This window comes from Pungitius pungitius, chromosome 9 (assembly GCF_949316345.1).
Source record: "Pungitius pungitius chromosome 9, fPunPun2.1, whole genome shotgun sequence".
Taxonomy (NCBI): domain Eukaryota; kingdom Metazoa; phylum Chordata; class Actinopteri; order Perciformes; family Gasterosteidae; genus Pungitius; species Pungitius pungitius.
Genome location: NC_084908.1, coordinates 3,974,315 through 4,000,194, shown reverse-complemented (window position 1 = coordinate 4,000,194; position 25,880 = coordinate 3,974,315). Strand labels below are relative to the sequence as shown.

The window sequence follows — 25,880 nt, the reverse complement described above, 5'->3', positions numbered from 1 at the left end:
TCTTAAGAATCGAATAAAGTCAACCCTGTGGGTGGAGAAAAGCCCTTTTGAGATTTAGTAGTTGGAAGTTGGAAGAGATGAAAGTGCGTATAATCCCCTGGTGAGGTTGACAGTTACTGCTGCAGGATTCCAGAGTGGGAAAAAATGTCTGTGAAAGTACAGCATGTTGGATACAACAGTCCTGTTGAAGTACTTGAACAATCAGACCAAAAAAGACCAGCCTCAATATACAGCACAAGTAGTTTTAATAATGTATTCTCATTTTACTAGTATAATGTATCCTTTTTAATGTAAAATTCTTATATTTTTGTAACATTTTTTACTGTTTTATTTTGTATTTCGGCTGCTATTATCAGATAGCATGCAATGTGTACAGGGGAACTTTAACTGAACAGAGATCAAGGTGGTTTCATTTCACCATATTTCAGAAATTATGCAGTAGAATGTGTTTGTACTTATATTGGAATTCAAGCCATATCATTTATTAATAAAACAAATTATACCAAAAGCTTTTGTGTTTCCTCTATTAAACTATTTAAGTTAAACTATGCTCTGTTGCATAATACATATGCATTCATTAGTTCAGTGTCTCAAGAGCATCCGAGATCTCATTCAAATTCATTTTAATTTAAATCACAACACACAGTACAACGAAATACTCTTTGCTTTCACAGATTCTGAAATCTGGGAGTTTGCTTTCTAAAAGAGAAAAGTTTGTGTATTTCTATCAGTGCCAGATACAACATGGAGGTTTTCAAAACAACAGTTTCTCGGGCCTTACAACAGGCCCAGTCAGAATCAGGAATGTTCCATTATATACAGAGTCAATCCCAGAGGAAGTGAGTAAAACCCTTGCTGACTAAATGCCCTGTCCAGACGGTGTGATGCGCTCCTGAACCACCAGGTGGAGAAGGTGATTCTGCTCTGCAGTCAGAAACGGCCTGAGGGAAGAGGAGAAACCAAACATAATCAATATGGAAAAAGAAGATGGAGAAGGAACGAAAACGCTGCTCTATCTCCATCACACGATGGGAATTAACGCGTTGGAGTGCTCACCAAAGCTCAATCTGAAGAGACTTGAGGGACTCTGTGTCTTTCTCCTGACACGCCATCTGCAAAACAGATTTACTGTGAAACGCTGCACAAATAAAACCACAACTGCAGTCAGATGACCCGGACAACATCTCAGACTCAATGGTTATATACATTTAGAACTCTTCCAATAATGTGGATACAGTCTGTTCATCTGGAACAAGTCACTTTAATCTATTTCCTTTAAGTCATGAATACACAGCAATCAAGAGCTTTGGAAACTCCACACGCTGACACCACTGCGAATGAAAAGGAAAATAAGAAAAGAATGACACACTCCATTAAATGTTCCTGTATGAAGGATCAGGAAATCCTGTGCATGATGAAACTCACCACGACCGACTGCAGGAGCAGGAAAACATTCTCCGGGAGGAAAGTCACTGAAGGACAGGAAAAGACCCACATACACACCACTTCAAAAATAGGTCACTTATTAGGTTCATGATCGGCATTCGCAGTAACAAGACAAACGCATATCATTCATACGTTTTTGCACAAATAATAAGAGAAACAATGAGATGCTTTTACCTTGGCTGTGAGGCTCAAAAGACTCCCATGCGTATCTCTCAAGGGTCTGGGCATGTTCCGGTAACAGTTTCTGAGGAGGAGGCTGCTCGGGATGACAAGCAACGTTAAAAGACAATAAAAAAACATTAAAAGTGCAGCTGCACCAGTAAGTTGTGTACTAATGGGAGTATGATGACAATCAGCAAGTTGTGTTGCTGTGTATTAGTGGTAGAAATACTTTGATCCAGGTGAACAGTGTTTCATTGCTATTACTAATTAATCTATTAATCTACTATTAATCATAGAATAACTAGTTAATAAATTCCTTAAAAAGAATATTTCCCCCTTTACTGATGAAGCTGAATGAAGATGGGTTTCTTGTCTTTCTTCCTTAAGATCAACATGCTTACCTCAAGTAACATGAGCAGCAGAACTCTGGAGATTTCACATTTTGCCACAATGTCCAAAAAGGCCCCTTTTTCATAAAAAGAGAAATGAAGGGAGCTCATTATTAACAACATCAAAGTTTGTTTAAACATTCCGTTTTTGATCTCAGAATTAAAAATGTGCGTACCCCTACATTTCTGTTTTTTTTCTTCAAACTCAACCTCCATTAAAATATGTGATTCTTTTCAGCAGGTGGTGCTGGTGGATTAATGCAAAGCCTCACCAACAGGAGTGTTGATGCCCGGTAGCTGCAGTCCTCTCTCCTGGCACGTCAGCTGCATCTCTGTGAACACCGACAGAGCGCCGTCGTAGTCACCTGCAAAAGCACAAGAGACATGCCGGAGTCTAAGCGCTCCATAAATCAATTCACAAAGTGCACATAAAACACACGTCAGCCACATGTCGGATGTAGACGGGTCGACGGGACTCACGGGTGAGAATTTTACACGTGGCCATTTCTCCCATCGACAGCAGATTTTCAATTGGCGTCTGTGTTTGCAGCTCCGCAGCCCTCTGGAAGTGAACGATAGCCTCTCCTGGCCGGTTCATCTCCTATTGAAACCGGAGGAGTTCAACTCGTCATTGATAAAAAAAGAAACAATTGAATTAAAACTAATGTTTTTATAGGACAGCTTGGAGCAGTGTTTCACCTTGAGAGCATTGCCGAGTTCTAGACACAGGCTGGCTGCCATCACAGGCTGGTTCATCTCGATGTGCACCTGTAAGCCATTTGCACATCAGCATTAACTTACAGTCTCTTTGGAACCGTGAAACCAATACAGGAATGCACTCCATGATCTACTCTGAAAACATTCATCACAGGCAAAAACTTCAAAATTCACATATAATGTATTACCACTTTCATTCCCAGGTGTATTCAGAGAAGAACAGTTGCTTTCAGGTTTTGAAATAGAACTAGCAATCATTGTGTACCTTGACGGCGAAGCTGTAGCAGTTGAGCGCAGCTTGAAGGTGCTCGTCAAAGCCCGGTGCCTGCAGCGCCCGGTTCTCCTTCTCAGAGGAGAGGAAGAGGCGGGCTGCATCAGTCAACGCCAGAGCCTCTCCGGGAGCGTTAAAAAGAGTCTGCTCACACCTGCAGGCGAGAGATGTACATCAGGGTGCGAAAGGGCGACAGTGAACGAGTGATCTCCATTGAAAATAAACACACATAGTCACAAGAAGTTCTCTTTTTCTGCACCAAACCCACGATGTGCCTGACTTGTAAGTGAAGAACTGATAGATTGCTAAATGAATGACAATTTTTAAATATTTGTTTGGTCAGGTCAAGCCTCTCAGTAGGATTGGCGTGTCCTAAATGACATTTACATGCTTTAAAAAAAGAAAACAGCAGTTACTTGAAGGATCATATGTGTTTGTATGTACATCAGAAAACCTGTAAAGTTGCAACCACAACTCATCGTAAGGTGCCACAACAGTCTTGGCACTTTGGGGGAAGCCTTCTGCAGAATTGGGAGCTTTGGATCCTTTTCAGCCAGAAGAACATAAATCGAGGATTGTGGGTACAGTTAGCATTGTTTCAAAGATGTTAGATGGCTTTGAGGTTATTCTCTTTCACACAAAACCGGGAAAACCATAAGTTGTAGACTTGGTTTGTGCATGAGGGCGAACCCGGAAAAGGCCATTTCACAAAGTATGTACAGAGAGGGCTACTGTGTTAACTTTTAATGCATGGTCTGACATAGAGTGTCTCCTGTATTGTGACTCTGAGGTGGTCCAGGTCAAATTAATGCTAAAAGGTTGCAGGATAAACAAGTGTCCACTAACCGAGCCATGGCCAGGTTACAGAAGGCAGCATACTGAAGGCAGTCCTGCTGCTTTAGCTCCTTAGCCAACTGACCTGAAATACAAAGTCAAAGCAGAAAAATACACCTGAGGCCAAGCGTTGAGACCCAAAACATGTTTCTATTTTAAAATGGCCTTAACCGATCTCAGAACTCATTCGGCATGAGTTTTGCCACTGAAGACTGGAACCATGTTGGAAAGTGTAGTAGTATTAGTCAAATTCAAAACACATGTTTTCATGAGATCAAGAGGGAAAATAAATGGCTCATACTATGTTGGTGTAAAAGGGTGAATCAGACCACCGTAGCGTTCATGAGTTCTGCATGGCGATCACTGAGTGTTTGAATCATCTGATTCATGCCATGATTCAGAGTTCCATGGCAACACTGAAACAATAGAGAGGAACAGTTTATGCCCTTCTGAAAAAAGTAACCTGCCACATTTCCATCTCAGCGTCACCATCTCATGGTTTGTTTTAACGACATGGAGGATAGCGATCCCGGATGAGATGGTTTTGAAATGGATAGCAAGGATCCAGAAGGCTGGAGTTTGGGGGTCGTGGGGTTGCGTAGCGGCCGTGATGTCATATGCTCATTGTAGGTTTAAAGGTAGCGTTGGGTCGCAGAAACACTTACCAAACTGCTCACTTGCCTCTGCAACATTAGGCTTCCGGAGAAAACGTCTGCGAAAAGGAAACGCATGCCTTTAACATTTCCAAAACATCACAATTAGATATTTAGCGGAGTTGCTAACGCTAGAGTAAATACGCTTCAGTTAATTGTTCACGTGCAAAACAGAAACATGATTGTATGTTTTGCTTCTTCAGCCCCATAGCTAACATTAGCATTAATGTTACCCGACCCAAACATTTGATATCTCCGTTGACCCTTACGTTACATTTCCAGCATTCAATGGTAACGTTAAGAAGAGTCATTTGAGTCATAACGGCCGTAATGACAGTGACATGCTAACTGTTAGCTTAACCTAGCTTATAAGAGCGATGCAGCATTATTGTCACGAGACGTTACACTAACGCTAATATTCAGTCACCTTTCCATTTAAAGTAATGTTTCTCATCCCCTTACTTTTTCAGTTTATTTGACACGGCACGGTATCTCGCCAGAAAATCTCCCTCGGCAGCCATGATCAATGCAGAGAAACAAAACAAACCAAACCAGGAAGTGCATCTGAGAGGAGCCTCGCCATTGGTTCACAGAGTCGATGCTTCGCGTTTTCATTGGTCAGGCATTTCTTACGACAAAGGGAAATAGCCAAATAAGCATTGTGCAAAAAAAAACATATTCGTGCCAGGATCATTTATTTCAATTTCTCTAGTAAAATGTTGAGAGACTTTACTTACTACTTTCAGATATTACAGAGAACTATTAGAACTATATTCCCTTTTAATGTACATTAACATTAGACATTTGACATTTGACAGGTCGGTATTGACAATACAGCATTGTTATACAGGTATTTTTAAACTTTCAAATAAAGATAGTTAAAGACCTTCACAACTTCCGTATTTGTTACAGGAAATACGCAATCGTTGCGGTAATCTTCTTCCTCCAGTCTTGCAACGTCAGCAAATGTAATTCTAGGTAAATCTGTGAGCGAAGTTGTGAAGACTCCATTATCTCCTGATGTGTTGACGCTGGACAGGAAGTCCAATTCCACATTGATTACGCATTTCCGGTTTATCTGAAACAGGTCTATTATTAGGCTAGCTTTACCTCAACCAAACTTTACAAAGTTACTGTACCCATAATAATAATTTAATAAAATGCACATTTTGCTTGCATAATGGACACTTTTGTATTTGTTCTTTGATTTTTTTTTTTTTACTGATAACACTTACTGGTCATACTTTTATACTTGGCACATGCAAACGTTTTTTTTCTTTCTATTTTCATTTGTTACCTTTAAAAGAAAATCTGGCCACAGCTGTCAATGACTCATTAAAGCAGTTAAACTGAGATCATCTCAGCCACTAATATAAATATCACCACCTGTAAAAACAAGTTTATCTCTTATTTAAAAATTTTCATAGACACACTCAAATACACCTTCCTGCTGGTCTTGTTCTGTCTGTGCCACCTGCGGAAAAAGCAGAAGACAGGTCACCAACTCCATGTTGGAAGTGCTTCTCCACTGATGAAAGAGAAGCGTAACAAAGTGCCTGAAGTCGCCACTGACCGCTTCTCTTGGTTCCCTTTCCTTGGGTTCAGCTTTGCTTCTGTCTGACTCTCCCCTGGAAGCTGAGTGGTCCAGCACATCATAAATGGACCTCGGCCGAGGCTGTAGACTCTGAAAGAATTTCCCATATCAGTTTCAGACAAATGTAAAAACGAGACTGGCGGGAGGATGATAGACAAAATTGATGTGCTGTGGTTGAAATCAAGCAAAATATCTATCTGTCTTTACACCGATGGGGGCGGAAAGGTGCTTACGGCATAGAACGATGTAGAAGGAGATGTTATCACTTCCATGTTGTCTTCCTCCTTCTCCCCTTCTTTCCTTTTTTCTGTCTTCTGCTTTTGCCGTCTGCCACGTTCGCAACATTCAGTGAGGCAGTCTGACTACACAACAGCAATTTAATGCATCAAAAGGAAAAATGTACAAAAAATATCAATTATAAAGCAAACTATAGATCAAAGTTTTGCAGATGGTCTTGTAGTTGAACATTAAAAACAATCAACCTGATCTGGAGTTGTATTAACAAACCAATATTGTGACATTGCCTCGTGCTTTTCCTAATGTCTTAATGTCTGAGTTCCTGAGCGGCTCGGCTTACCCAATATCCTCTGAAGACATACACCGAGGCGACCACACTGAACACCAGCAGCACGACGGTGAAGACGCCGACTGCGCCGATTTCTGTGTAATTCATGTCGAGGTCCGTTTTGCAGTCCTCTTTGCCTGGGAAGACGCTCACAATGGAATGTCCGTTAGTGCAGGAATGTTTCCAGCGTGTAGTGCCGCCCCAAAGCAAACTCCGACAATATAGACATCATTTACGGAAACCACATCATGCTGCGTTGAAGAAGGTTTTTAGACGTCTGCTCAAGAATGAACTTCCGGCCCCACCGTCCCTCCCCTTTCCAAAAGAAAAATCAACAAACATTCTACATTCCTGGATATTGTTCAATCAATCGTTCTCGCCTGCAAAGGCCACATTCTCTCCTTTTCAATACTCACTCCTCACTCGAAGATACAAGTACACGGGGACTGATTCATAGGAGCAACTGTATTCTCCCGAGTGGGTCACGCTTAACAGCTCCAATTCCGGTCGGAGGTCCTGTGGCTGCCCGCCGGGGTTGGCGATGGGGCAGCTGGAGATCTGTTTGCCGGAGGGATCCGAGCACGTCAGGTCGCCGCTTTGGTTCGCGGGCACCTTCAGCTCGAAGCGGAGGGGCACGTCTTCGCCTGCAAAGGCCACAAGGACAGTGCTTTCCAGGAGGAGCTCTGTGGCAAAGAAGGTTTACGTTAGAGGTCTATCAGTTGTGAAGTGAAAACATCAAACATCCTCTGAATTTTGATCAGACAAATGAAACAGTTCCAACACTCTCCTTTTTGATATTTATAGATTAGATAGACAGCAAGAAAATAAATATGCTGGTAATGAAGATAATCATCATTGTTGATATGATGCTAAAGAAACACCTATTTAAACCTCTTTGACAATCAGTGAGTTTCATTTGTGATCCACAACATTGTTTTCAACCCACTCCATAACTACAAAGTGCTTACTTGGCGAGTCCATTCCCGAGCAGCCAGCGAGGAGGAAGGAGACAAATATCCAGTTCGATATGGAGGAAAGACGCCAAACTTGTTGAGCCTCCATGTTGGGATCCTGGGGGGTTCTGGCGGGGAGGGTGTGGGTCCTCCTCGTTGGGGTTTTATCTCTTCACTGTTTAAGTTTGTCTTGGTACAGAAAATGAGGCGACAGTCTTCCTGTTTCTGGCCAAACCACTTCCTCAAAATGTTTTGTTTATTTGGACACAGACTCGTTTGGGAGCTTGAATGAAACGAACATTCACGTTGAAGCCTGAGAGCCGGGTCCACGCGAGGAGATACCACAGAGAAAGATCAATGTTAGCCTCCAATTTGCTTTGTACTTAGTTAAGAGTGATTTTTTTCTGGTTGCATTGCTTCTGTTTCTTGCTGACCTCTGGTTGTGAAGAGAGGGGCAACGTTGGCCTTCCTCCATCACGGGACACTGTCAGAGAAAAAAAAGTGTGAGCCGCGAGAACGTGGTTTTTAACACACTGGGGAAGTAATAGACTCCAGCTGAGAGAGAGAGTTTAGTGTGTGTGCGTATGTGTGTGTGTGCGTGTGAGAGAGAGAGAGCGGGATCCAGCTGAAAGGTGGCGGCCGCATGTTGGTGATGTGATCCAGCTGTGGCTGATGGTTGTGACTTCTTCACAACAGTAACTGCAGATGTTGAGGTGCAGCGCCTAATATTGTAATTTTAACCCGTGTCTGTTTTTCTTCTCCCTTCCTTCATGCTTCCTCTTTCTATCGTCTTTCCTGTCTCCTGACTCCTGTCTCTTCTTTCCTATTTCCTCTCTCCTGTTCCCTCTTGCCTCATTCCTGTCTCCTGGGTCCGGTTTCCTGTCTCCTCTCTCCTACTTCCTATCTCCTCCTAATCCATCCTCTCGCCTCTCATCTCCTTTCTCTCTCCTGTCTCCTCTTTCCTCATTCCTCATTCCTCATTCCTCTTGGCTCTCTTTCCCCTCTCTCCACTTCACTCTTTCACCATTTCCTCTCTTGGCTGCATTAGTGGCCAACTCTGAGGTCACCTCAGCATGAAATCAGACGCAGAGAGCTGGAATAACATCTGGATGCCAGTCAATAACGAACAATTCATTCCATTTGATGAGCAGTCACTTTATCTCCCCTCTTTCCTCGGGAGTAACGTGTACAGATCCTACTTTATAAAAACATTGACCCATTGCATAACAGAGGAATATTGGATCTCTACATTTAACTTATTACGTAACCAGATTTGATCTATTACAGGAAATATAGGATTGACAATATTGTGGATTCGAATGTCGAATATCTCCTGCTGTTTTAAGTGCCCAGTGTCGGAAACTCAATTATGAGAGACTTACATGACTTTTTCTGTGTTCTGACACTTTACACGTGGTGCATGCTATAGAAATGCACCATGCATTCGACCTTGATCCTGTCTGTGTATGAATCTTAATCATAATAACTACAACTATCAGATAAATACAGTGGAGCTCATAAACAGTTATATTCACGGCTGTTTTTATTAATTTTCCTTCAAATCTGAATCCTTATCTTTCTGCATTCTTTAAGGTAATTCTTTTGTTGAAAAGAAGGGGAGTCAGTGAGAAGCCAAGAAAGATGAACAAGGTCCAAATCTGGATCCGGCGGTAGAGTGAGATTCCAGCCACAGGACACACAGAGAGACTAAATGATGAGACTGATCTGAAGCAAGAGCACGTTCCACACATCTGGCAGAAGCTGGGTGTCATAGAGCAGGAGATGGGGGTGTAAGATACGACAACTCTGCACTAACAAGGAGATTATAAACTCAGCACTGGTTCTGCCACACGCTCTGAACGATATTACAGCTGTGAGGTGAGGGTGGAGAGAGCATTAGAGAAAACGAGAGAGAGAGAGAGAGAGAGAGAGAGAGATGGGGGAAGAAATAAGGAGAAAAGAGCAGCGCAGTGAAGAGGAGCGTCAGGTGATCAATAAGATCGGAGAGGGACTTCCATCTGGGAGTTATCGGCATTTCAAATTTGTGAGTATTGGCTCATTTGCTCTTTTATTCCAGCCTGATATTTCTCACCAGTGAACTTATGGTTTGCAAAGTTAAGAAGTGTTAAAGGTTCTGAGTTTCCTTGTTGTGGAACAAGCTCAGGTTATAGTCAGGCCAAGTATTACTGCGCCTTGGATCGGCCTCTAAATACATATTCCCTGATAACATAAAAAAATTCCTCACCGGTGAGTCAGCAGCTTATTGTTGTCCAGCGTGATTCACTTTGTCATATGGATGCAATTCATTTCTTCCTTTTTGTTTTTCTCCGCCTCTTTTCAGGGCCGCCGGCTCCCTCCTTTCTCCTGCTGTTGTTCTTCACACACCTGGAGTCCTGGATTCAAGCGAAAATATATGTTTTTTGTTTAGTCCGATTAGTCTGTGCTCCTTCTCTTCATATAAGAGACACGGAGGGAGAACTGTAACCGGATAAAAAGGTCTTTCAGGTCAAGTAAGTGATTTATTTTGGTTTTTCAGTAGATATCATGAATGTTTTGAAAGTTCAAACAATTAAAGGCACCACTGTTCCTGTAGAGATGCTCGAGCAAGAGTTCAAACCCTTAACATAATAATATAAAATATAGATACAAGAACAGAAGTTATCTGGGCTGTGTTACGTAAAAAGTACAATAATCTATTGTGAAAAATGTCTCCTTGTAAAGCATTGTGTAACCGTATTTATTATGTTATTGTATTGGTATTATAAATGCATCAAGGAGTAAACACAGTTTTAATGTTGTTGCTGGTAAGAGTGGAGAAAATATGTATCAGCTTTATTTATAGTGCATGTAGTGAATACTTTCAGAAACCTGAACACTCATCTCAGCACTGAAAGTCACTGAGGTTTGCTGAGGTTTGCACGTATTCACATCTGCATTCTGCTGACTTTTATTCTGGCGGCCGCTCATGAAGCCTGTGTGTGTATCATCACTTCTTTTGTTGTTCTGTTGTTCTGTTTGTGTCGTTTCTGTTTAGGACAAAATGGTACAATTATCTTATCATTTTTAACCTTCAACTCATGTTTTTCTTTCCTTCACTATTATTTTCCGTCTTATAACAGGCGAGCATCTGCTTGTCATGACCCCTCCTTCTCTGTTGATGCTAATAATGGTGGTTGCCATGGCAACTGGGGCCCTCTCAGCCAGCGAGGAGAATGAACTGGATTATGGGTGCTGGAACTACAGGGAGGGAGGTAAATCAAAAGCTTCCCTTTGATCTTTGGACGTCTTGCGAAATGGAGGCCTGTAAATTATTTTGTGACAAAATGTTTGAAGTTGTGATAATTTATTGGTGAACTGAATGAAAAGCAGCAATTTAAGAAACTCTGCAGAGACGAGATACATGTTTGCATCTTAAAGCTATTATGAACCATGTGCATGTTATATATAGGATTCATTCGGGGTGTTTCACTTTCAATCAAAGTGATTGCGTGATGTTTCAGCGGACAGTGTGAACGTGGCCTCGGTGCGCAGTGTGACCAGAGTTCTAGATGTCTGGGGAAAACGCATCTTCCGTGAGATCAAGACTTTGCTGCACTCGGAGCCCAGCTCCCTGCTGCCCGACTACTCCCGGTAACTTGAACACCTTCACCACCCCCCAATCACACATTTCATTCAAGTTCTACAACCTGAAAGGTGCACACGGTGGTGAAGATGTCAGTGTGGTGGCCGGTTGGTCAGCGTTGTACTCAGTTCAGCCCCAGTTTCCAAGTTGTAATGTATTACATCACATTGTAGTATATTTCATGACATCACATTATATAAATATCATATTACATTACATTTTATTATATTATGATACATTCTCTGTTTGTCCTGCAGGGTGCGCCCTCTGTCCGAGTCCGTCAACGACCTGTTCAGAGAAGTCTCCCTGCTGCGCATGCGCATCACCGAGCTCTCTCATCGCCTAGCAACCCTGGAACCGTTCCTCCGTCACCACGGCTACCGGGAGGTGGGGGAGGAAGAGGCGGGAGGCGGTCGGGCTCTGGCACCTCACAGCCTGAGCGGAGAAGCGGTGAGCCTGGCCCGGTACGCCCCCAGGACCCCGGGGAGGACAAGCCCACCGAGCCGGAGCCGGGTGGTGAGGAGGAGACGGGTGAGAGTCCTGAAGAACGGGGGAGAGAGACCGATACAGTGATGGCGGGGAAGAGAGAGATGTCAAAGATGCTATAAATATCCTTTCATTTAAATGTTTGTAAAAAATAACGTCTTCCTGACACACACACACACACACACACACACACACACACACACACACACACACACACACACACACACACACACACACACACACACACACACACACACACTGGTTTTACTGTATCACCTCTCATGGAGGTAGTTTGGATCATGTGATCTATTTTTTTTGCTTTTCATTTGTTGGCACATAGTGTTGACTTTGACTAAATATGTTGCTGTTGCTGAGCCAATCACATGGACCCACTCAGCTCGGCATTGTTGACGCTCATGGAGGTTTTGCTCCACATTAGATAAAGAAAAATGGTACAATAAAGTAAGGAAATATAAATATAATAAAAAGGTAACTTATTATCTTAGTTCACCTTTTCATGGTTATATTAACTATGTGGCCTGTATCGATTAAACTGAAAAATTAAAGCGGAACAAAGTAATAGAATGACTCTCCTTTAAGGCTCCACTCTCTCTGATAAATATATATATATATAATATATAATAATTGTATTTGCATTTGTTTTGTATTGTATTCATGTATATATGAATAGTAAATCTATAACTATAAATAATACCACAAAAGCATTTACATTTCTTTTTACAGAAAGCCTGAATAAAAAACATAAATCTGACGGTGCTCGATGCTCATTGGATTTTCTAGCAGCGACTCTCAGCACTTTGCTTCGACGCTTGCTCTCCCGTGATGAATGAAAGGTGCACTGTGGCCTAAACACCCCAAGCCGGTAACCCGAGGATGGATCGCTGTAGCCACAAGGTGTCAGTGCGCTCCTGCTGCCCGGACCGGACGGCCCATCGCGACTGATCCAGGGAGGCTTGAACCTCTATTCATTTACTTTGTCCAGCTTAGGTCGGAGCAGTCAACAACAGGGACTATTACCTGCTAACATAATGATACTGTTTGTTGGTGTAGGGTGATTTTGTGTGTGTGTGTGTGTTGGACACTGACCACAAACTTTATGCCTTCATTAAAACTTTGCAGAGTGTTTCTACAGCAACCAGTTCCTCTCCTCTTCCTCCTCCTTCTCCTCCTCCTCATCGCCTCATCCACCGCAGCATCAGCGCGCTCCTCACCTGTCAGCTCCTCTTCACCCGCCCCCCCGTGCATGGGTGTTCATCCCTCCCTTTTTCCTTTCCCCACGCTGCAACGTGTGGGCGTCGGGCTCAGGCTGTATACTTTCCATTTTGGTATTGCATTGTCAATGCATTGTTGCATCCGATCCAGTTAAGATGTGGGAACACTGTGTAAATCTCTCTCTGTCCACGCCCCCTGCCCCCTCCACCCCCTCCCCATCAGTGAAAAAAAGAGAGAGCCAGTTGCTAGGTAACACTTAATTGTCAAGAAGTATAGCTCCATGTGTTGCAATGCATCCTCGGCTTGTCGGCTTGCTGAGCAAGAATGGAGGAAGTAGTGAAGATTTGTTTTTCTGTCGTGAGATGGAAACTGATTAAAGGATTATTTCTACCACTTCACATCCATCCGGGAGCGCAGGTGTTAAAATTCTCCTAAATCCGTACCCTCAGGGCATCTGTATACATTCTCCAATCTGCAGGTTTCTTTAAATAACTCCTGTTGCTGGACAAGGCTTCCGGAGTACAGCGAGAGTCTAAGGACTGAGGGGGAGTGAGGTTTTTGGATCTCTGCTGCATGTTCTGTTTGCATCACTTCTTCCTTCAGTATCTCTGCTTTCTTCTCCTGCCTCCCGCTCCACCCTTCGCTTTATTCTCACGCGTCTATATTTATTCCCCCTGTGCTCGGCAAGAAGAGCACTTATCCGTCACGAGTTGATCCATCTGGCGCAGTGGGAGCCCGGTCCGTGAGACGGACTCTCGGTCCCATCCCCCCCCCCAGCAGAGACAGAACAACAACGTGGCTTTTAAAGAAAAGACACCCGTGAGCTTGAGATTTCATTTTTTTTTTAATACTCAACACTTTTATTCCAAAAAGACAGAAGAATAATATTTCCCAGCACTTATTTTCACATTGACTGTGTTTAATCTCATTTTCAATATAACTAAATATTCAATTTTGAAATACTCTCTTCACACAAGTAATTTCTCTCCATACAAAAAAGAAATGCGAGGGCGAACTAGATTTTTTGTTCTCGTATGTACATTTTTCACAATCTGTACAGCTCAGCTCAGGATGGAGTTGTTTGAGTCTTCTGCAGCAAAAAAACCAAACAAAACAGAAGTTTAGTCGAGGAGGAGCAAAAAGAGGCTTCCCGTGTAGAAAAAAGAATGCAATAGATAATCTCTTGTGCTTTCTGTGTACCAATTATCGGCGGTGCCTTGAGAAAACGACCATGACGCGCTGCGTGTCCACCTGTCTATCTGTGTGATAACTGACCATTGCACATGTCCAGGCCCGGAAGTTGATACAAAATAAATTTCGCAAGGAGCATCCTACGAATCAAAGATTTACCCCAAATAGATCTATTCTCTGCTAGGGGGGGGGGGGGGGGGGGGGTTTGTTCAAGTTTTTTGTTTGTTTGTATTTTATCAAAAGTCCATGAGCGTGAGGTAAAGTATTTACAAACAGTTTTATAACACATGTACAACAAAACAGTAATCTCTCACACGCACTCCGTCTCTCCCCCCCGGCGGGCACACACAGAGGTAATCAAGCGTATGTAATCAGGCACGTACAATAACGCAGAGATCTGAAAGGGGAAACAACAGCAAAAGTAGTTGAAATGAAAAAAAAAACATAAGGCTTCTTCAGTGACAATGAATTAATTAATCAAGACCTCAACCTCGTTTAAAAGCACAGACAAAAAAAAACTATCAAGAAGATTCATAATAATAATAATAATCCTAGTGAAATTTCCAATAAATTTTGCCATATTCATGAAAGTGTGACCAAAAATGAATCAAACGGTTAAGATTAGTGTTTTGTCCTGTACAAACAAGCACACACGCACTCACAGTACAACATGGATCATCGGTACCAATCAAGTTGATAACAATTCCAAATATTGTTCCCAAAAAAACGCCCTTTTTTCTGGGCTAAACGTTAATATCAAAAAAGAGAAAAGAAAGAAAAGTGTGTTCATGCAGGTCCTTACAAGCTCTCGAGGCCCCCTAGTATCATACATACTGACTCGTCAACCAAGGGGAGGAAAGTCCTCCAAAGTGGGACTGAGTCCAACAAACTAAATATATTCCACCCATTCGGTTGGATTGTGCTCAGGTGTTCAAATTGGATTTGGCGACAATAAGTAAAGTCAATAAAGAGTAGATAACGTGACCAAAGCATTTTTTTAAATGGAGCTGTGATGGAAAGTAAACACAACCTGTGCGGAGACGCTCCCGGGGGTCTGAAGATGCTTTTCACTAAACGTACCACCTGCCCCCAGGGCGCCGTCTACTTGCCTTCCTCGTCCTTCTTTCTGCGGCTGACACGATCCACGCGGGACCTTTTCGGAGGAACGAGGCCACATTCCTTCATGGTCAAAACCTCAGCATCGGTGGAATCAAGGTAACAGGACATGATGTAATGATTCTTTTACGTTCTGTCGGTGGTGGAATTGATGAAAGGGACCGACTTATATACCGCCAAGGTTCTCTCCTTCCCAGTGGACGGAATAGTGTAACAATTTAGGAAAATACGCATCATTTCCTTGTTGGTAAAGGAGATTGATAACACTCTCAGAGTCCAATTAGCTTAGCTTAGCACAAAGACTGGAAACAGAGAGGAATCTTCCCACCAGCTTCTACACAGCTAGCAAATGAACACACGATATCTGCTTAAAGAAAGTTTGAACTTGAGCTTTAGCATGGAGTGACCAGCACACGGCGCTTTCATTTGGGAGCTTTAGCGATGCTGACAGGTGGATCGGTTAGGCTCGCTATTTCCCTCATTTTGGTCTTTATGCTAAGCTGAGAGAACTCTTTCTCAACCTTACCTCAGAAAGGTTGGAGGGGTCTCCATCTTCTCATCTAATTACCGACAAGGAGGCCAATCATTTCCCTAGGTGTCAAAGTAATGCTTTAAATGCCCAGGGAACACTATTGAGGATCTGTAATGGTGAGCACACGCCGTCGCTTCTACTTCCCCTCTCTGTGAAACAGGGACCAACAGCGATGTCACTGTGTCGAGATGAAGAGGTCATCTGGGACCATCGGCCCTTCAAAGCAGGCGAGTGAATGTGTTCCACATCATTCAAATGGGACCATCCAGCGCAGCCGGCTGGGCTTATAGCAGCTCTCATGAAATAATTAACGCCACCGCTGCTCAATCTGTGAGTCCATTATGAGCGCCGACCCCAAGAGCAAAAAGCTGTCACGGTCAATTGAGCCTGGCCCAATGACACCAATGAGTGGACATTAAAGGTGATTTAATTGAATAAAGTTGGATCCCCGGCTCATTTGTCATTAGCGGTGGCAAAATCCAAGAGGATTTCGAGGAGTTGAGATTAAAAGTAGAAGGAGCTCCTACACTTCACGTCTTAACGTGTGTGTCTTCACGCGCAGCAGCATGGCTCCGCTGAGCTGACGCTGTGTTTTTTTGGAGTGGCGGCAGGAATGCGTGTTACATCGCGGCACTGCGGCTTTTAACCCTTTGTAAACCTGTTCTGTTTTTCCTCTTTCTGTTCGTGTGTTTTCAAACTCTGATCAATTCAACTATTTGTTTGCAGGTAGCACTGTCTGGCGACAGGACAGATGTCAGTGTGTAGAAAGTCAGTGTCAATCTTTAAGGCACATCCAGCTCGAAATGTGAGACCCATTTGGTACGACGCCGAGGAGGAAACGGCAGATCAGTGTGATGATGATGATGCTTCTGCAGCTGACAAGAGGGAAAAAAAGAGACCTTCTTTGCAAATTTATAAGTACACAGAATGTACTCAGCCAAGTCATGCCTTTCACATACACTTCACAGCACTCAAGAGTAAGAAAAGTTTAAAAAAAAGAAAAAAAAGTAATAAAATCAAACATGAAGAATTAATAGCAAAGAAGAGTCCAAAGTACAGGAAACCCCAGAAGCAGAGCGGACGCCCGGTGTCCTGCGAGAGTGGGAAGCTAAGAAAGAATCAACATCATACAAATATGTAACGTGAACTATTTAAAGCAAGAAAATTGAAAGAAAGAAAAGGAAAACAATCAGAAACCGATCATCGTTAAACACCGGAATAATATTCAATAATATTATTAACATTATCAATACAATTATTATTAGTTTACCCTGTTACTTCAACAGAAGCGTTGATTTCTCATTCATGATTGTATTTCTGTTGTTGAACAAAACGTTGGTTTTGGTGTTAAGGGGCCACAGGAAAGAGGAAAAGAAGACGAGTGTGTGCAGGGAGCAGAAACTGGAGATTTGATTTCGCCCCCCCCCCCCCCCCCCCCCACCATCCCCCTTCCTCCCCTCTCTCCTTCTCTATCTCTCTCTGAGCGTCGGAGCAGCACCAGAATCCTCTCTTCTCATTAAGAACTTGTCTCCCGCCAGACTTCACAGCTTAGCCTGCAGTGGCCTCTCTGCATCGTCCAGATTTGTTCAGAACGGCACACACGCGCACACACACACACACACACACACGCACACACACACACACACACTCGTGTCTCCTCGTTCTCGTTGCGCTGAGAGGTCGTCGGCATCCATGAGTTTCTCTCCCCCATGTTTTCTTTGCCCACTTTATCTTCTGCCGCTCTGTCCCTGCCTCGCCCCCCCCTTCAGACGTCTGACTCAATGCTGGAGAGCTTTTCATAAACGTGTCCGTTGCTGGCGCCGTTGAAGGTTCGCTGTCCCGGCCCCAGACCTAACGTGTCCCTGCCCAGTGGCAGTAGCTTGCTGGCTCCGTGGTGGTTCCCCATGGGGCCCCCCACCCCGCCCAGACACAAGTCATTGGGGAACCTGGGGGCCACATTGGACATGACCCCAGCTGTGGCGGACGCGGGCAAATAGGAAGCGGTTCCCATGGAGCCGCGGAAGTCGCCTCCTCCTCGGCTGTTGTTGAGAAGCTGCTGCTGCTGCTGCGGCGTCTGTGGCTTTTTGACGTAGTACGGTTGGGCGCCGTGTAATAGACACTGGTCATCGCCGAAGGTTGGGATGAAGGGGTTCTGGTTCACCTTATCTGGGTAGAGAGATTTAGACAAGGAGTAAGTCCCGGCCCCTCTGCTGCTACCGCCACCACCACCACCACCACCACCACCACCACAGCCCCCACCTCCCATCATCGCTCTGTCTCGCAGGTCTCTCTCCCCGACGGAACGCTTGTGGGACCCACCTTCGCCCCCGCGGAACAGACTGAAGGAGGAGCCTCCTTTCGCCCTATCGCCGCCTACTCCGCCGAACATGGAAGACTCCCTCTCCCCCGCGTACCTCTCAAACATGTGAGCGTAAGGACTGGGGCCCTCCATGGAGCGGTCCTTGTCTTTCAAGCTCACACTCCGCGGCTGGGGAAACTGCCCTCCGCCGCCGCCCCCTCCCACGCGACCCGCCCCCTCCCTCTGCAGGTCCACGAACGTGTCGTACGAGTGCTGCCTCCGTAACACCCTCCCGCCCGCCCCTAGCTTCCTGCGCTGCCCCTGGGCTTGTGCTTGTGCTTGGCCGGGTCCTACGCTGCTCTTCACTCCGGCGAACACCATGTTGTCCTCGCTGATGTTGTACAGGTTGCTCGGCGGGATCTTACCCGAGTCGCAGCGCTTGCAGCTGGCGGAGCTGGGGCGACTGCAAACGCCACCGCCTCCTCCCACACCGCCGCCGTGGTGACAGGCATTGTGGGAGTTCCGACACTCCCAGTCGCCCCCTGCAATGCCGCCGCCTCCCAGCCCCGAAACCCCCTGCTCCCAGCAGGTGTGGGCCTGCTGCCCTGCCGACACTGAGCCCAGCCCGCCTTTACCCTCGGGCTTCTTGCCTTTACCTTTGAGGAAGTCTTCCACAGGCACTAAGCTTTTACAGATACCACCACCACTACCACCGCCCACGCCGCTTCCTCCACTTCCACTCTCTTGCTCCCACTTGGCCTTGCCCTCCTTGGAGCGGAACTGGTCCGCATAGAAATCTCTCAGGTTCTCTTTGTCTTTGCGGAAAATGTAAGGTGAAGAATTACCCCCTCCGCCTCCCCTCTTCCGCTCCAGGGGAGGTGAGACCGTGCGGTGTGCCAGGGGCCCGTGGGGGAAGTGGTGGTGGACGGTGTGGTGGTGGGCTCTCCTCCTGAGGCCGCTCAGCTCTATCTCGTCCTGCTCCCGTCTGCACTTGGCCGAGGCGGGCCTCTTTTTCAGGCTGTCCCTGTACTGCTTACGCCGCTTGTTGTTTCCCTCCAGGTTGCCGTAGGTGACAGTGTGCGTGGAGATATCCGAGACGTCGGAGCGAATGTTCCCATCGTCCCCCCCTGAGCCTCCCCCGCGCCCACCACAGTACCTGTCGGGACCCCCGATGAGCCCCGCGCTGGATGCACCTCCTTTGAAGGAAAACCTGCCGTACACATTGTTTCCCTTGAACCCGCCCTGGCTGGAGTCCGCAGGGGTGTGGCCGGTGATCAGGTCAAACTGTTTTGTATTCCTGTGAGTCATGGAGGGCCGGGGCTGGGTGGTGAAGATGGGCGCTACCCCTCCCCCTAAACTGTCGCAATCGAACATGCCCCCCTCCAACGAGCTAGTGCTGCCTAAGCTACGCGGCCTGTTTGGCGCGGGGCCGGACATACCCAGAGCCGAGGCCGGGTGGTGGTGCAGGTAATGGTCCTGGTACAGGTTGCTGTCCTTCAGGGGCAAGTTGCCAAAAGTCCTCTCCACCTCGCTGATGTAGTCACTGAACATGTTGTCCTCGGGCAGGTAGGGCGGCGCTGACTTGCAGTCGGCCGGGTGGCCCACCAAGCTGCGCCGGTGCTCCTGGATGTCGTAGATGGCCGAGTCGCGGCCGCTGTGGCTGTACTCCAGGGCGGCGTGCGGCGAGCCGTTGATGCCCGGCACGGCGGTCATGTCCTTGGCAGTGCGGAGCAAGCGCAGGATGTTGGAGTGGGTGTTGTTCATGTTCTTCTTCATGGTGGCCGACGGCGAGTCTGTGGTGGACTTGTTTTCCTCAATCTGCACCCCGTGGATGCAGCTCCAGATACCCTGGAGTGTGAAGATTAGAAGGAGGAAAGAAAGGGAGGTGGAGAGAGGAAGAGAAAGGGTGAGATAGGCCATGGGAGGAAGAAAGAATAAGAGTGACGGTGGTAAGGTGAGAGGCCCAAAGAAGGAAGCAAAGAGCGGGACCATGTGATGCAGTAGTAAGGAGTCGAGAACCAGAAGGGGGTGAATGTTATAAACGGGGGAGTCGAACGGCACAGAGAGGGGCGGGCCGGAGAGGTTAATGCATTGCCATGTTTTTTTTTTTCTGACCACCCTCTTGTTTACACACTATTAAACAGTAATAGGGGCTGGGTTTAATAAGTGACTTATTCAGCCCTCCACCTCGGAATGAACGGATCTCGGGGAGCTGATCAAAGCCCTGATTGATAACACAAGGGTTGCTGTGAGCTCATGGTTCTGACCGCCGATCAATAGGTTTAATCAATGCCGTTTTCATTCAGCTGACACTAGTGCTGCTGGCTCTTCCTTCATAAAAAAAAACATGAATGAATCCGCGAAAGTAAATCTGAACTTCTTTGCGATGGTCAAAGGGACACCGGTGGTATTCTGAGGATGGTCATGATCCATCAGCGTGTGCGCTTCTTTTGGCTCGCCGGTTGCAGCGGGGCTTTTGAGAGAGAAGGAAAAGCCCTTTGCGAGTGAAGTCAAAACAAGCGAGTGAAGATGGGGGCCGAGGGGATCCGCGGTGGAGGCGACAGCCAAAACCCGAACCCACTAGCCACCGGCCAGCATGCGGGCCATCTTCCCTCAAAGGCGCCGACTTGTCAGAAACGGTTTCTGTCCGTCTCTTAAGTCACTCCCCCCCCCCCCCCTTCCCCCCCGTCGCAGAGCCGCGGCCACGAATGAGGAATGGTGGTCCCTGCTCCACGGCTGCGCTCTCTCTTTGTGTCTGCTTTATCTCTCGTTTTTTCCGGGTGCTCCAGTGAGCGGCAGCCGACCCGATGGGATTGTCCGTCTGTATCTCTCTGCATCTAGAGCTACTGCAGCCGCCGTGGAAAGGTAATAGGACGGAGGTTCCTTGCACACCGCTGTGTCTATTCTCTTCTTCTCTGCCTTTGTCCTGCCGCCCATTTTATTCTTTATCATGACTTACTGTCTCATGATCTCTTTCTCTTCCTCTGTATTTGATTAGCTCTTTGTGCTCCCATCACTTGTCTGTCCTTACGCTTTCTATATACTGTTTAAGAAACCAGTTTTCTTCAATGCCTTCAATGTCTTTAATATTTGTTCTTCCTAAACCAGGGGTAGAAAATGAATAAAAGACCACGGACGCACCTCTTGAAATGGTGTGTGTAGGCAAAGTGGATGTTGTAAAGCAAGAAGTAAAAGTCTCAAGCAGGTCAGAGCTTTAGCGAGTGTCGTAAGGCTCCGACTTGGCTAAATCAGTGCTTATGTTTTGCATTAAGTATAAAGAAGAGGGAGATTCCTGCATCTTTAAAGAGTACGGCGAGTTCCTGAAGTGCTCAAGGCCAGAAGCATTTAAGAGGTTCTTTCAGGTTAGTCTGAGTAGGTGTTAACCGAACAACGTTACAATTAGAGAACACCAGACACATAAACACGGGTGTCCTTTTCTCAGGAAAATAATAACTGAGGCCATTTGCAACAACACCCCCTCCTAAAGGCAACATCTCAAGGGATTATTATTATTATTATTATTAAGTGACACATGTTGTGACCGTGCTTCATATCCCGATAGACGTTGCGGGGGGGCATTTCCCACGGACAGGAAGGCTCAGTTAGCCTTGTCGGGGCTCGCCGTCATCCAGCACTTCAATCCGCTTGCTTTAACTGGACGGCTCGTTGGACCTGGCCCCTCGTTAAGCAGTTGGCCCGTTGTGTGGATGAGAGGAAGTTACGGCAACAAGGCCATGCTCTCTTTTTTAAAATTGTGAGTACAGTTACTTTTCCAATGTGTAAAAAAGAAGAATATGCCTTAACTTTGAGTTTGACTCTAACATATATTTGTCACAAGGCGGCTGTAAGTAACCACAAACACAGATTGGGCCACAGATTTCATCGGTTAGTTGCTTCAACATTAGCGGTCTGATTAGAATAGTTTGCTGTTCCAAAACCAACCTTTACTTCTAAATATAGAAAAATACATAAATCTTTAGTGTAACTATTTAGATGAAACCGGGTTTTTTTTTCATTTTAAAACTGTGCATCTTAATAAAAGTGAAGTGCCACTCACCCTGCTAATGGAGAAGGTGGCGCCGGGCTGCCCCGTGCACGTGCCCATAAAGCAGAAGCGCAGCTGCCAGTAGAACCAGTGTTCACAGATGAAGGTGATCAGCGACAGGATCATGGCGGCGCCGAGCATGTAGAAGACCCCCGCCATGTTGTCCACGTCCAGCTGGCTGCTCATCACCTCGTTCTTCTCGTTGTGACAGATGCCCGTCAGCCACAGGGCCTCAAACTCCTCCATGTCACCTGGAGGAAGGAGACGTGGAGGCAGTAACACACGTGTGCGTTTCGGTCAGTTCACCCATAGGTGTCTGAACATCTAAATGCGAGTGCAAGCAAAGAAGGCACATTCTTTTTGTCATTTGGATGAGGAGTCAATGCCAAAAACAGCCCAGGTCTCACGTATGTGCAAATGTCAAGTTGCATTATTTTGAGTGAACGTCCCCCTGAGGACCATCCTCATTAAGCAATGCTTATGCAAGGCCTTCCTTTCCATGTTGTGGGTAGAAAAGAAAAAAACTCAAGCGCCTGCTGCGACTCGACAGTCCTCGGGGGAGGAAGTGTGTGTGGTCATGTGACGAGCGCTTCCGCCCTAAAATGTCTCCCCGTCAGTCCTACCTCTGGGGGGGAGCGCTGAGGGGGGAGGACACGTCCAGAGAGATTTGTTTGATCTGCACCAATGGACTGCTGCTGTGTGTGTCTGTTTGAGACCAAGGGGGGTACACATTTACTGGCTGCTTGTCAAACACTGTTGTGCGTGTGGACGTCTGTGTTTGTCTCAGAAAGGTGTTTGTTGGCTTTCGGGAAGACTTTCTTATCTGGAAAAACCTCAGCGAGAGAAAACAAAGTTCAGCGATGAGCAGCAGATTATTTATTATCCTAATGAACGCCTAACAAGTTTGGAATTTGGAACCAACAGGAAATCATTTTCATGTGCACATGATTCACACTCTTTAACTTTCATTCTCAGTTATGATGATCAATGCCTCTCTTAAGTCTGTGTATCAATTATAGAGCTCGAAGCAAACATCCAAAAGGTGAAATATACAACCAGATTTTTGGTTTTTAGTTCCTAATTATTTCCTTCCCCTTCTATGAAGCTATACAGCACATGTTGACGGACGCAATTGTAGAGCACAGCTTTTATTATGGGTCTTTGTACATGGCGCCAAACCTGGCAACCTCACTGTGGCGACTGGAGGAAGTCCTTCCTACGGGGGGTTGTTTGCCGAGAATTACTTTCAGCAAATAGCTCCACACATCAACACATTTTTTATTTCCAGCTCTGTTTGCTTAAGGATTAAAGAAACAGAAAACAGCGTGTTAGAGGTGCTGGTCCACCCTTGGCTTTGAGTCCACTGAGCTAGTTTAGCTAATTGCTTTCTTCACAGATATGATATGATGGTGAATCATCGGGGAAAAACATCCCCCTTAACTTCAGATCAGGTGTGAACACTATAACTGGTTCCCATTTAGAACCACTGTCCCATTATTGGCAGCAGTCGAACCGTTGATTTTTCATATCAGCTTGCGGATATTAGAGACGGCGCCATTTGGACCCGATGAATGCCCTCTTATGCACTCTCCACATTCTATGTGGACCAACAAATTGAATCCCTACCAGAATTGGTAAAGAACCAGGTCAATGAGCAATATCCACAAAGTCATTATTTTCATGATTCCCTGCTTTCTAAACCTCGCTGCGTTCAAATCCATCTTCTCTCCCATCGCCCTCCTCCTCCTCCTCCCCTTCCTCCTCCATCTTCACCTCCTCCGGCTCAGATGAAGATCCTCTCCCTCTGCACACTAGACTCTGGTCATGCCCGTACCTGGCTTCTTAACAGGCCGTGACAGATAGTAGCAATCATCCATGCGTCTGATCTCTTAGCATCGCATGGAGCATCGCATGGAGCAGCGCATGGAGCATCGCATGGAGCATCGCATGGAGCAGCGCATGGAGCAGCGCATGGAGCATCGCATGCGCGCTGACAGCTCAACAGTCCGCATGAAGTAATGAGAGGTAATGACGGACAGGTCACCCTCCTGCACACAGTCGACATTACAGTGAGACCTTCATTTGGGCGCGCCTGTCGGAGATTTTGGGCGTGCGCACAGTCAGACACACACCTACGTGTGTGTGTGACTGGCAGCTGAGTGTACATCAATCATCAATCACCACCGTATGTCGAGGTCTGAGTCGATTTGGCTCCTGAAGATCTGATCTGAGGTGAATGTTCCCTTTGCACTCATCATCCACCCGTCACTCATCACACACATGTGGATGGAAGGTGGTAGCCTATTGGAGACAACCACGTATGTATATGCGTGTGTGTTTGAGTATGTGTGTGTGTGTGTGTTGGTCTCAACGTGTTGTACATTATATGAAGGCAGGTGGTGGAGCTCACACTGTCTCCTCTAGGGGGGCTCTCCAAAGTCTAAAGTCCAAAGCTTATTACTATTCATCAATTGTTTGTTTAAGTATGTTGTACTGTCATTTTATTTTTGTATTATCTTCATTCCCACACAGTTAAGTATCTTATGATACAATAATATTTCACCCACAACATTATATACCATCGGTTGTGTGTTTCTATAAGTGATGTATTGGTAGCATATTGTATCGCCCCATTAGAAATTATTACTCTCATTAGACTTAGTTTACTAACCCTTGTGAAACGGTGCGTCACACATCGGTGGGTTGCTGTGAGGTCCTATTTGAGACAGAACTATGTCTGGTTCAGCAGCTTCACGACGTGTTTGCACAAGCTCGCTTCCTGACTTTCAGCTGCAGTGTTCAATTTACGTGCCCTAACGCCTCACTTTCCGTCCACACTGATGGGAAATGTCCCTCCGGTGCGTCCTGCCGTTCTCATTTGGGAGCAAAACAAGTTCAAGCAGACAATAGGCGTCCTATCCAACATACACACACTATCTCATCATGACAGAGCAGCAGCTTGATACAGAGGTCCTCGTGGGTCACCGCGCTGCCATTCTCTCCCCAACACCCTGCCGCCTTCTTTCGGTCACAACACTCAACAGCAGCATGGGGGGGGAGAAAAAGCCGACCCACCAACTGCTCTCTGGGTTGCTTCTCTTCTTATAGTGAAGGGGAACGGACGGCTCCTTCACTAATCATTATGATAAAGACGTGCTTGCTATGAACACTCAGGGTGGCCTACTGCCGAGCTCCCATCACATCCCTCAGCAGCCACTGCTTGTGTTAAAAAGTCGTCATTATTTACGGAGCTTTCCAAATGGTACGCTGAGTTTGGCATCCTCTATGTGGATCTAATGTAGCTTACAAGCCATCGCAATGAACATCTCTGAAACCTGAGCACTAAATCAGAGGGGAAGATTCTATTCTTTGATTTGTCAGAGTGAAGGGATTGTAAACACCAGAAAGCTCTCACACTGTCATTTTACTGACAAATCTAAATATTTAGGGTTTTACCAGTGCATGTCACTGACAAGATATAAGACAATTACAACAGCCCATCCACAGAGCTCCTTCTACCCACTTCAGTCAAATGGAGTGTTACATCAATCCAGATTGTTGTGGTGAGAGTTGCCTGCTTATGGAGACATCGTCCGTCGAGCTGTCAGCCTCGGCTAATATATTACGGGACTATGTGGCACATGGCTTGTGGTGCAAATAAGAAACATCTGAAAAATATTCAGCAGCGATACCTCTGTCCAGAGAACCATTACCCGGGTTACTCAAATGAATGCACAGACCTTGTTGTGAGCTGTTTCCTATAGGAACCAAC

General features: G+C 45.8%; 4 protein-coding genes across 13 annotated transcripts in view; 1 reads left to right on the top strand and 3 right to left on the bottom strand.

Annotated features, from left to right (window-relative positions):
• Nucleotides 1-228: 228 nt before the first annotated feature.
• Nucleotides 229-5,072, bottom strand: f8a (coagulation factor VIII associated). Its single transcript, XM_037472739.2, has 12 exons — nt 4,935-5,072; nt 4,485-4,531; nt 3,832-3,904; nt 2,980-3,139; nt 2,697-2,765; nt 2,478-2,598; nt 2,270-2,362; nt 2,010-2,074; nt 1,621-1,702; nt 1,426-1,472; nt 1,057-1,112; nt 229-941 (listed from the first exon to the last, which is right to left on the bottom strand). The coding sequence occupies exons 1-12, from the start codon at nt 4,991-4,993 to the stop codon at nt 860-862; spliced, it is 954 nt and encodes a 317-aa protein (XP_037328636.1). The 5' UTR covers nt 4,994-5,072; the 3' UTR covers nt 229-859.
• A 588-nt stretch (nt 5,073-5,660) lies between these two features.
• Nucleotides 5,661-7,884, bottom strand: LOC119218362 (uncharacterized). 2 transcript variants are annotated; one of them, XM_037472741.2, is made up of 6 exons: nt 7,600-7,884; nt 7,048-7,275; nt 6,644-6,768; nt 6,300-6,428; nt 6,046-6,156; nt 5,661-5,946 (listed from the first exon to the last, which is right to left on the bottom strand). In XM_037472741.2, the coding sequence occupies exons 1-6, from the start codon at nt 7,691-7,693 to the stop codon at nt 5,884-5,886; spliced, it is 750 nt and encodes a 249-aa protein (XP_037328638.2). In that variant the 5' UTR covers nt 7,694-7,884; the 3' UTR covers nt 5,661-5,883. The 2 variants fall into 2 exon arrangements, with proteins under 2 accessions (XP_037328638.2, XP_037328637.2); XM_037472740.2 differs by having other exon boundaries at nt 7,048-7,314; nt 7,600-7,879.
• Nucleotides 7,885-9,434: 1,550 nt separating this feature from the next.
• Nucleotides 9,435-12,782, top strand: si:ch211-243a20.3 (uncharacterized protein LOC100151507 homolog). The gene is made up of 5 exons (XM_037472598.2): nt 9,435-9,628; nt 9,926-10,094; nt 10,704-10,835; nt 11,085-11,214; nt 11,464-12,782. Exons 3-5 carry the CDS (start codon nt 10,721-10,723, stop codon nt 11,777-11,779), a joined length of 561 nt encoding a protein of 186 aa, XP_037328495.2. The 5' UTR covers nt 9,435-9,628; nt 9,926-10,094; nt 10,704-10,720; the 3' UTR covers nt 11,780-12,782.
• A 4,423-nt stretch (nt 12,783-17,205) lies between these two features.
• The window catches only part of grin2bb (glutamate receptor, ionotropic, N-methyl D-aspartate 2B, genome duplicate b), a 67,717-nt gene continuing 59,042 nt past the window's right edge, over nt 17,206-25,880 (bottom strand). For 7 of the 9 annotated variants that reach the window (XM_037470927.2, XM_037470929.2, XM_037470933.2 and 4 more), the window contains 2 exons: nt 22,121-22,359; nt 17,206-19,911 (listed from right to left, as the gene is read on the bottom strand). In XM_037470927.2, coding sequence (XP_037326824.2) covers nt 17,530-19,911; nt 22,121-22,359 — 2,621 coding nt within the window. In that variant the 3' untranslated portion in view covers nt 17,206-17,529. The remainder of the gene's footprint in view (nt 19,912-22,120; nt 22,360-25,880) is intronic. The other 2 variants (XM_037470934.2, XM_037470936.2) reach the window with 2 other exon arrangements.